The sequence below is a fragment of the Carcharodon carcharias genome, assembly GCF_017639515.1.
Source record: "Carcharodon carcharias isolate sCarCar2 chromosome 27 unlocalized genomic scaffold, sCarCar2.pri SUPER_27_unloc_1, whole genome shotgun sequence".
Classification (NCBI taxonomy): domain Eukaryota; kingdom Metazoa; phylum Chordata; class Chondrichthyes; order Lamniformes; family Lamnidae; genus Carcharodon; species Carcharodon carcharias.
Window position 1 is genome coordinate 5214952 of NW_024470624.1, and position 11576 is coordinate 5226527.

General features: G+C 52.6%; 1 protein-coding gene across 1 annotated transcript; it reads right to left on the reverse strand.

Moving 5' to 3' along the window:
• Positions 1 to 3643: 3643 nt before the first annotated feature.
• On the reverse strand, positions 3644 to 5205 carry LOC121273745 (zinc finger protein 239-like). Its single transcript, XM_041180902.1, has one exon. The coding sequence runs from the start codon at positions 4925 to 4927 to the stop codon at positions 4073 to 4075; it is 855 nt and encodes a 284-aa protein (XP_041036836.1). The 5' UTR covers positions 4928 to 5205; the 3' UTR covers positions 3644 to 4072.
• Positions 5206 to 11576: the final 6371 nt, after the last annotated feature.

Genomic DNA, 11576 nt, shown 5'->3' on the forward strand with positions numbered 1-11576 from the left:
TGCACTACTACCTGAGCCACGAGCATACTGCCATAAGGCAAATAAGATTCAGAGAGTTGAATGCATGGTTCAATGATCAGAGTGGGAGACGTGGGTTTCGATTCATGGGTTACTGGCACCAGTACTGGGGAAAGAGGGAGCTTGTACTGTTGGCACATCCTTCACCTGAGCACATTGGGACCAGTGGTCCTGGAAAATTGCAAAACCAGGATTATAGAGAGGGCTTTGAAATAAATAATTGGTGTTGGGGGTTGGGGGCAGGCGAAGAATTTGCGAGGGGGAGAGACTTGGAAAGTTAAAGGACAAGGCAGTAATGCAGGGTAGCAAGGGGGTTAATGATAACCCAAGGGTGACAGGAAGGGACAGGGTGTACAAGCATAAGAGTGCACCAGCAAATAAGGTCACAGTAGGGAAAATTGGTAAAAAAGACAGAATTAAAGACCCTTTATCTAAATGCTCACAGCATTTGTTATAAGACAGAGGGACAAATAGAAATGCGTTAGTTACAGAGGCATGGCTGGAATCGGAACCTTCAAGGGTATTTGATATCTCAGGAGGACGGGAAGAAAGGAAAGGGAGGCGGGGTAGCTCTGTTAATAAAGGATGAGACCAGTTCGGTAGTGAGAAATGATCTTGGTTTAGAGGATCAAAATGTAGAATCAGTTTGAGTCAAGATAAGAAATAGCAAAGGAAAGAAGTCACTTGTCGGAGTAGTTTATCAGTCCCCTGATGGTAGCTGTATAAATCAAAAACAAACAGGGGCTGGTAAGAAAGATACTGCAATAGTCATGAGAGTTTTTGTTCTTCTGATAGATTGCACACAGCATATTGGCAAAAGTATTCGGGACAGTTTCTTGGAACAATACATCCTGAAACCAACCAGGGAACAGGCTATTTTAGACCTGGCAGCCCTGCTTATGTGTAATAAGGCAGGATTAATTAATGACTGCATAGTAAAGGATCATCTAGGTAAGAGTGATCACAACACAATGGAATTTCACATTCAGTTTGAGGGTCAGAAATTTGGTTCTGAAACTAATGACATAAACTTAAATAAAGGCAAGTGCAAGGATACGAAGACAGAGATGGCTAAAGTGGAATGGGAAAGTAGGTTGAACGGTAAGACAGTAGAGATGCAGCAGCAGACATTTAGGTAGATATTTCATAAATCTCAACAAAGATATTCCATTGAAAAAGCCACAAGGATGCAGCATCTGTGGAAAACTAAGGAAGTTAGGGATGGTATCAAATTGAAAGAAAAGGTGTACAATACTGTAAGGGTCAGTGATGGGCCAGGAGATTGGGAAAATTTTACAAAGCAGCAAAGGATAACTAAAAAAATTCAAAGGGGGAGAGATTGGAGCAGGAGAAAAAGCTAGCTAGAAATATAAAAATCTTCTGCCTATATATAAAAAAGAGTAGCTAAAGTAAGTATTGTTCCCTTAGAAGGCAAGACTGGGGAATTAATAATGGGAAACAAGTACTAGAAAAACTATTGGGACTAAATGGTGACAAATCCCCTGAACCTGATTGCCTGCTTCCTCCGGTCTTAAAGAAAGTGGCTACTCTTATGAACAATGTATAATTTTAAGTTGAATATATGCATACGTGTGTGTTAATAAAGATAAAAAATGGTTTCAGTTTCACTTTGGTTTTGTTTATGAACCTTGGTGCCTGAGAATCTGAATAGACCGGTAACTAAAAGGTTTCAAGTCATTTGGGGTTTGTTTGCGTGTATGCATTATTTAATAACGTTTGCAACCTCTAAAGCTAAAGAGGTGGTTTAAAAGGGATGGAAGGCTCAGTCATTCTGGAAAAAGAAAACACACTAAAGCAGGAAAGCTTTACTGTTGTTGAGCAACAGTGGTCTGGTGACACAGGACAGAAAAAAAGACAGCAGTTGGGGGGGGGGGTTGTTCATTGTGTGTCAGGGAGAGAAGGCAGGAATTTTAAGCTTCCTGGGAAGAAAAACTACTCGTCTATCGAGGCAGTAGTTAACTGAATAATCAGTTATGAGACTCAGTAAAGTTATCAGTTTAGCAGAGGTGCTTGAGTTTAGGGAGCTCATTTGTTAGCTCTGCAGTTGAAGAAACAGTGAGCTGAGAGAGGGGATTTTTTTTGGGAGGGGGGTGTCTCAGGGAGGAATACGAGTTGGGTGAGAAGCATCAAGTGAATGCTGAGGAATTCACTGGAAGAAAACCAACTGCAACTGTGCCAGCCCCAAGCGAGAAGCCTTCGTGTCAAGCTGGTGGTAATTCTTCCCAGGATTGTGTGTCTGTAAAGATGTCGCTCGGGTAAAGGAAAAGCGGGAATTTGAATGGTCTTCTTGTGCGTGTATCGAGATCTTTCCAACCTTCTTTGTTTGTCTGTAATATAGTTCATGTTTCTTGTTCAAAATTATTTTATTCTTTGCTTTAAAAGTTCATAAGCAGACTCCAGTGAATTTGTTCAGGAGCTTTCCTCCATGGTTTCCAAAAAAAAACGTTAGGCTCTACCGAGCCAGGTTTCGCTCTGGGATCTGACTTGGCCAGTACCGACATCAGCTGGGACCGTAACACTGCAGAGCCAGCGGTTGTAATCTTCCAAACTTCCCTCGGTTCTGGAAAGGTCCCAGTGGATTGGAAAACTGCAAACATTACACCATTATTCCAGAAAGCAAGAAACTATAGGCCAGCCAGTCTAACATGCGTCACTGGGAAAATGCTGGAATCTATTATCAAGGAGGCAGTAGAAGGACATTTGAAAATCATAATACAATCGGGCAGAGTCAACATGGTTTTGTGAAAGGGAAATCATGTTTGACTAACCTATTAAGAGTTCTTTGAAGATGATGTAACAAGTGGGTTGGATAAAGGGGAGCCAGTAGATGTGGTGTATTTGGATTTCCAAAAGGCATTCAAGAAGATACCACATAAAAGGTTACTGCACAAGAGCTCACAGTGTTGGGGATGGTATATTAACATGGATAGAGCATTGGCTAACTGACAGGGAACGGAGAATCGGGATAAACGGGCCATTTTCAGGGTGGCAAAACTGTAACCAATGGAGTGACTTAGGTAAAGGGACCAACTATATTGTAGCCAGATTCGCTAATGATACCATGATAGGTTGGGAAAGCAAGTTGTGAGGAGGCTACAGAGAGTCTGCAAAGGGATATAGATAGGTTACATGAGTGGTCAAAAAACTGGCATGTTAGAATGGCAAATGGGATATTGGCCTTTATTGCAAGGAGGATGGAGTACAAAAGTAGGGAAGTGTTACTGTAGCTGTACAGGGTATTGGTGAGGCCGAACCTGGAGTACACTGTACAGTTTTGGTCTCCTTACTTAAGGAAGGACATACTTACAGTGGAAGCAGTTCAGAGAAAGTTCACGAAGCTGATTCCCGGGGTGAAGGGGGTTTGTCTCATGGGGAAAGGTTGAGCTGGTACCCATGGGAGTTTAGAAGAACAAGAGGGGATCTTATTGAGACAGATAAGACCCTGGGGGGGGGGGGTGGGGTGGGGGGGTGCTTGACAGGGTGGATGCTGAAAGGATGTTCCTCCCCCTCACCATCCTTGGGGGGAATCTAGAACTAAGGGGCACAGTTTAAAAATTAGGGGGGTCCCCCATTGAAGATGGAGGTGAGGAGGAATTTAATCTCTCAGTGGGTCATTAGCCTCTGGAATTCTCTTGCCCAGTGAGCAGTGGAGGCAGAGTCATTGAATACATTCAAGGCGGAGTTAGACAGGTTTTTGATCGACAAGGGAGTCAAGGGTTATGGGGGACTAGCGGGAAAGTGCAGTCGAGGTGATGATCAAAGCAGCCATGATCTCATTGAAGGGCAGAGCAGGCTTGATGGGCTGAATGGCAGGGACTCCTTTTCCTATTGCTTATGATCTTGTGACCTAGTCGCCTCTTATCACGGAGGCATCAAGGAACTCGACGCAATGAGTGTTTGAAAGGGAGCTGATTTATTACACGGGTATCCAGGTTACTAAACCCCAGGCCAGTGATGGGAGAGTATTAGTCCTGGATTGTGATTAACGGCAGCAGTGACAGCAGAATACAACACCCCTACCCGCCCCGCCCAGTCACGTGTGAGCACACCGGTGATTCAGCAGGTAGGACGAGCGGGTGAATCTCTTGCCACAGGTGGTGCAGGGGAAGGGCCTCTCCCCGGTGTGAACCCGCTGGTGCGTCAGCAGGTTGGAGGAGCGGGAGAAGCCCCTCCCGCACACTGGGCAGGTGAAGGGCCTCTCCCCGGTGTGCGTGCGCTGGTGGGTCTGCAGGGCGGAGGGCTGGGTGAACCCCTTCCCGCACACGGGGCAGGCGAAGGGCCTCTCGTCGGCGTGGAGCCGCCGGTGGGACAGCAGGTGGGAGGAGCGGGTGAAGCCCTTCCCGCAGGCGGTGCAGGTGAAGGGCCTCTCTGCCGCGTGGACGTACCGGTGCGTGGTCAGGTTGGAGGACTGGCTGAAGCCCTTCCCGCACTCGGAGCAGGTGAAGGGCCGCTCCCCGGTGTGGACCCGCCGGTGCCGCAGCAGGTGGGACGAGCGGGTGAAGCCCTTCCCGCAGTCGGGGCAGGTGAAGGGCCTCTCCCCGGTGTGGACCCGCCGGTGGGTCCTCAGGCTGGAGGCCCGGGTGAACTGCTCCCCGCACTCGGGGCAGGCGAAGGGCCGCTCGCCGGTGTGGGCCCGCCGGTGGGTCCTCAGGCTGGAGGCCCGGGTGAAGGCCTCGCCGCACTCGGGGCAGGCGAAGGGCCGCTCGCTGGTGCGGACCCGCCGGGCGAGCCCCTCCCCCCGCACGGAGCAGGCGAAGGGCCTCCCCCCGCCGCGGAGCCCGCAGCCCGGGGCGCCCCCGGGGGGGAGTCTCCCAGCGCAGTCGGTGCAGGCAAACGGCTCCCGGTCGGCACAGTCCGGCTGCTTTATCATCAGTGGGGGCGAAACCATCCGCGCTCTCTCTCTCTCTCTCACGCAAAACGAGCACCGTCTCTCTCCCCCCGCCCGGTTTGGGCCTCCTCCTCGTCTCTCTCTCTCCAGGTTCAGCAACCAGTCGGCGTCTTATCCGTCCGCTTGGGGGACACGTGTCCGGTCTCTCACCACCCTGCCCCCCCAAGCCATGAACGGCGTGACGTTTAGTTGTTTCCGGCAGTCCGTGTAACTGGTCGAAGCTCTTCCCGCAGCTGGGATGCCAGAAACGCTCTCACTCGAGGGTGTGGGGGTGTGTGTTGAGGGGGGGTGGGGGGGGGGGGGGGGGGGGGGGGGGGGGGGGGGGGGGCGGTCTCAGTGCTTTTCCAGTCCCCCGACGTTCAAGGTCTTCCGAAGCCGGCAGGACGCAGAAACATCCCTCCTTCTGGATTCGAAGGCCGGCGGTATTCGGGGGTCCCGGTGAATCGGGCGTCTCCGTCAGGCCTTGTGCGGTTCGAGGTTTCCATCCATGAGGCTCCCCCTTCTCCTGTATCCTGTGAAAGGGGTTCAGCAAAAATCGCCAGTGTCAGTGCAGGGCAGAAATTCGGAACGGACAAGTCTAACTTCTTGGGGACGTTCTTCCTCCCACCTCCCATCTCTCCTAAACTGTAAACCGCAACCCCGCCCCCATTGCCTTGGATGAAACATTTAAAGTTATGAAGAGAGGTTGGGTAGACTTGGGTTGTTTACGTTGGAGCAGAGAAGACTGAGGGGCGACCTGATCGAGGTGTACAAGATTATGAGGGGCATGGACAGGGTGGATAGGGAGCAGCTGTTCCCCTTAGTTGAAGGGTCAGTCACGAGGGGGACACAAGTTCAAGACGAGGGACAGGAGGTTTAGGGGGGATGTGAGGAAAAACTTTTTTACCCAGAGGGTGGTGAGGGTCTGGAATGCGTTGCCTGGGAGGGTGGTGGAGGCAGGATGCCTCACATCCTTTAAAAAGTACCTGGATGAGCACTCGGCACGTCCTAACATTCAAGGCTATGGGGCCGAGCGCTGGTAAATGGGATTAGGTAGGTAGGTAGGTCAGGTGTTTATCACATGTCGGTGCAGACTCGATGGGCCGAAGGGCCTCTACCGCACTATGATTCTGTGATGTTATTTTATTCCCACACCCTCCTCTCTCTCTCTCTCTCTTACCTGCCCCCTCGATCATCCTTTGGGCTTTGGAACTCTCTGCCTCGGAAGGCACTGAATGTTTTTAAGGCGGAGGTAGATAGATCTTGTCCGGCGAGGGAATCGAAGGTTATCGGTGGGTGGGGGGGGGGGGATGGGGTGTAGATGGGAATGCGGTACTCGAAACGCAACAGGGCCGGAGCAGGGTTGAGGGGCCGGGCGGCCTACTTCCGAAGTTCCCACCTCCCCCCCCTACCGTTTGGGGTTCCCTCGGGAGGTTTCATGCGTCACCTCCTTTGAATCTGCTGGCTAGCACTCGGGGCACAGTTCCTCCTCCTACTGGGTCACTGGTCCCTGTGCAAAACATCACAGGGGCCTCCAGAGTCAGGCAGCGCGGTGCCAAGGCTACCGTGTTGTGCCCGCCGCCGGTCTGGCCGCCCATGAGGCCACCCCGCGGAGCACCCGCCCGGGCGTTCAGAGGAATTTGGGTGCGCTCATACAAGGAGGGCAGAAAGTTCGCATCTGCAGGGGCCGCCAGCATTTAGGAAGGCAAATGGCACGTTGGCCTTTATTGCAAGGGGGATTGGAGTGCAGGAATAAAGAGGTCTCGCTGCAATTGGGAGCTGCTGGTGGCACGATGGTCTTGTCACTGACTAGCATTCCAGAGACCCAGGGTGTCGTTCTGGGGAGCCAGGTTCAAATAAGACCATCAGACCATAAGACATAGGAGCAGAAATTAGGCCATTCGGCCCATCGAGTCTGCTCTGCCATTCAATCGTGCCTGAAAAGTTTCTCAACCCCATTCTCCCAGTAACCTTTGAATCCCACCACCATGTCAGATGGTGAAATTTGAATTCAACTAAAAAAAAAATCAATCTGGAATTAAAACGAAACCATTGTTGTAAAAACCCCATCCGGTTCACTCACCCCCTTGAGGGAAGGAAGTCTGCCGTCCTTACCTGGTCCGTGTGACTCCAGACCCAGTGGTTGACCCTGAACAGGGGCAAGTAGGGACGGGCAATGAATGCTAGGCCCAGCTGGCGACGCCCACGTCCCCAAGAACGAATAAAGAAAAAAGTTGTACTGGGTTTTGGTGAGACCACATCTGGAATGCCAGAGGAGCCGTATGGGCTCGAAACGTTAACTCTGTCTCGCTCCCCACCGACGCTGCTGGACCTGCTGAGCTTTTCCAGCATTTTCCGCTGTTATTTCAAGCTTCCAGCACCTGCAGTGTTTTGTTTTTATCCAGACTGCGCTGTGCGGTTTTGGCCTCCCCGTTGAAGACAGGATAGGCTCGCGGTACAGCGAAGGTTCACTCAATGGCTCCCCCGGGATGAGGGGTGGGGGAGTGGGGGTGGGAAGGAGGGTGAGTTGTCCTGCGACGAGAGGCTGAGTAAAACCGGGCTCGGATTCTCCGGGAATCAAGGAGAATGAGAGGCGACCTCGTTGGGACCTACGCGGTTCTGAAGTGGGGTGGGGGGTGGGGTTCGACAGGGCAGATGCCCAGAGATCGTTCCCCGGCTGGTCCCGGGGAATCTAAAACACCCAGGATGGGGACGGGGAGGGAGGTGAGGGGCAGAGTCTCGGGATGAGGGGGCCGGACATTTTGAGGACCGAGAAGAGGAGGAATTTCTTCACTCGGAGAATTTGTGAATCTTTGGGATTCTCCACCCCAGGGGGTAGCAGACACTCCCCGGCGCTAAAGACATTCGAGGCCGGGACGGACAGATTCCCGGACTCACGGGGGAAATCGAGGGATATGGGGAGTGGGCGGGGGAAGGGGAGTCAAAGCCCCTACCCAACCCCCAAGGTCAGCCACGATCACAGGGGCAAGAGGAAAGGGAGAGGTGGGACAGACTGGGCTTGTTCCCACTGGAGTTTAGCAGAGTGAGGGGTGATTTGATTGAAGTTTACAAGACCCTGAACAGACTCGACAAGGCGGGCGTGGGAAGGACGTTTCCTCTTGTGGGTGAACGAGGGGTGGGGGGGGGGGGGTGGTCAATCTATTAGGGGGTCACCCTTTTAGGACGGAGATGAGGAGACGGGTTGTGCGGCTTTGGGGGCCGCCGCCTCAGGAGGCGGGGGTGGCGGGGCCTCTGCCTCAGATGGGGGAGGCGGGGCCTCCACCTCAGGAAGTGGTGTCTCTGCCTCAGGAGGCGGGGTAGGTGGGGTCGCTGAATATTTTTAAGGCGGAGGGAGAGGGATTCTTGTTCTGGGAGGAAATCGAAGGTCATTGGGGGATAGATGGGAACGTGGAGCTCGAAACACAAGCTGACCGGCCGCCATCTTATTGAATGGCGGAGCAGGGCTCGAAGGGCTGAGTGGCCTAACCCTCCTCCTGTTGCGTACTTCCCCGTGTCCACTCGGGCGGGGAAATCGCGGAGCGGCCCGCTCTCGGATCCGAAAGGGGGAACCACGGAACCGGAGAGAGGTGACGGCACAGAAAGAGGCCATCAGCCCGTCGCGCCTGCGCTGGCCGAGAAAGCCCCACCTTCCAGCTCCCGGTCCGTAGCCCCTGCAGGTTAACAGCGCTCCAGATGCAGATCCAGGCGCCTGCTCAGCGAGTCGGGCGTTTCGGCCTCAACCACCGGCTCAGCCAGCGAAGTCCACACACTCACCAAACTCTGGGTGAAGAGGATTTTCCTCACTTCCCCCTCTAATCCTTCTACCGATCACCTTGAATCGACGTTCCCCACACCCCTGTCCCCCGGTAACTGACCCCTCAGCCAACGGGAATCCTGTCCTTCCTGTCTACCCCATCGATGCCCCCGCTTCATAATCTTGTACGCTTCAAACATGCCAGCACCCACCCCCGCCCCCTCAGCCTCCTCTGTACCTAGGACAACAGCCCCAGCCGATCCAATCTCTCCCTGGTAGCTGCAGTTTTCGAGCTCCCACGCTTGTTGGGAGACACAGATCAGGGCGTTCTCGACAGGAGGAGGGGAACCATCCGGCTGTGGCTGAGCTGACACATTGCACAGATTTCACAAGGGATAAAGAAATAATTCAACAGGCAAATGGGGCACTGTCCGTTAGCCCCAGCGACCCTGTGTTACTGACTGTATCTGTATTGATGTTAATCCAGCTCCCTCACACTGTCACTCAGTAACCCCTCTTTCTCCCCAGCACCCTGTGTTACTGACAGTATCTGTACTGATGTTAATCCAGCTCCCTCACACTGTCACTCAGTAACCCCTCTCCCCCCAGCACCCTGTGTTACTGACAGTATCTGTACTGATGTTAATCCAGCTCCCTCACACTGTCACTCAGTAACCCCTCTCCCCCCAGCACCCTGTGTTACTGACAGTATCTGTACTGATGTTAATCCAGCTCCCTCACACTGTCACTCAGTAACCCCTCTCCGCCCAGCACCCCGTGTTACTGATAGTATCTGTACTGATGTTAATCCAGCTCCCTCACACTGTCACTCAATAACCCCTCTCCCCCCAGCACCCTGTGTTACTGACTGTATCTGTACTGATGTTAATCCAATTCCCTCACACTGACACTCAGTAAACCCTCTCCCCCCCAGCACCCTGTGTTACTGACTGTATCTGTTGTGATGTTAATCCAGCTCCCTCACACTGACACTCAGTAACCCCTCTCTCCCCAGCACCCTGTGTTACTGACTGTATCTGTACTCATGGTAACCCAGCTCCCTCACACTGTCACTCAGTAACCCCGCTCCCCCCAGCACACTGTGTTACTGACTGTATCTGTACTGATGTTAATCCAGCTCTCTCACACCGTCACTCAGCAAACCGTTCTCCCCCCAGCACCCTGTGTTACTGACTGTATCTGTACTGATGTTAATCCAGCTCCCTCACACTGTCACTCAGTAACTCCTCTCCCCCCAGCACCCTGTGTCACTGACTATATACTGATGTTAATCCAGCTCCCTCACACTGTCACTCAGTAACTCCTCTCCCCCCAGCACCCTGTGTCACTGACTGTATCTGTACTGATGTTAATCCAGCTCCCTCACACTGTCACTGAGTAACTTCTTTCCCCCCCAGCACCCTGTGTTACTGACTGTATCTGTACTGATGTTAATCCAGCTCCCTCACACTGTCACTCAGTAACCCCTCTCCCCCCCAGCACCCTGTGTTACTGACTGTAAATGTATTGATGTTAATCCAGCTCCCTCACACTGTCACTCAGTAACCCCTCTCCCCCCAGCACCCTGTGTTAATGACTATATACTGATGTTAATCCAGCTCCCTCACACTGTCACTCAGTAACTCCTCTCCCCCCAGCACCCTGTGTCACTGACTATATACTGATGTTAATCCAGCTCCCTCACACTGTCACTCAGTAACTCCTCTCCCCCCAGCAGCCCTTGTTACTGACTGTATCTGTACTGATGTTAATCCAGCTCCCTCATACCGTCACTCAGTAACTCCTCTCCCCCCAACACCCTGTGTTACTGACTGTATCTCTACTGATGTTAATCCAGCTCCCGCACACTGTCACTCAGCAGCCCCTCTCCCTCTAGCATCCTGTGTCTTACTGTATCTGTCCTGATGTTAGCACGAGAAATCTAGTTGCTTGTCTTCTCTGTTTCCCCAAAAAGAAACTTATTCCAGGTGCCCTGTATTTATCATTCAGTGATACATCTTACATTTCTGGCCACTTTGCTTACTTTGGGTTACAGTCCGCTTGGGCTCAGGCTATTGTAACGAACGCAAGTTGAAACGCGGTACCCGAAAACTGACATAATCCGAAATCCGAATGTTTTCCGAGGCTTTCTGACAAAGGACACTCGGCCCGCCCTCCCAAGCCCGTGTGCCGTCTGCCGATCTTGACGTTCAGCCCTGCGCGTGCTGGTCGATGTCCCCCCAAAAAAACAGCTCAAGAGAAAGCGGCGGCCCTCAAGGGGTAACACCACGGCGTACACTCCCAGCAGTCCGAGAAACAGCCCTCCTCCCCCACCCCGTGCCGCTCGTCTATCTCCCCACCCCACCCTCCCCTCCGTTACTCGATCAGCTCCTCACCCGAGCTGCCGCTGTTGTCCCTTCTCTTCACCGGGCTTCTAGTTCTTCTGGCTAATCTGAGCATTCAAGGCTATGGGCCGAGCGCTGGTTAAATGGGTCAGGTGTTTCTCACGTATTGGGGTGCAGACTCGATAGGCCTCTCCTGCGCCGTGCGATTCTGCGACGTCTATTGGCGCGGGGGTTTTATCAGGCACCGTTTCCGAAGCCCGTGTGCAGCCCACCACCCGCTTCACCCCTCTTTGCGCCTCTTTGCTGCCCTACCACCCAAGCAGGAAAAACAACGAACAAGCAAACAAACCCAAACAAGTTGGCTTGGCGCCTTATTCTTCAACGAGTCTGTGCTGGCGTTCCTCAAATCCTAACTACTCGCTGTGTGAAGTCTCCCATTAGCTTTCTCCTCTCCAAGGAGAACAGTCCCAACTTCTCCAATCTTCCCTCATAACTGAAGCTTGATAGAAGTTTTCAAAATTACAAGGGGTCTGGGCAGAGTAGATAGGGAGAAACTGTTCCCGCTCGTAAA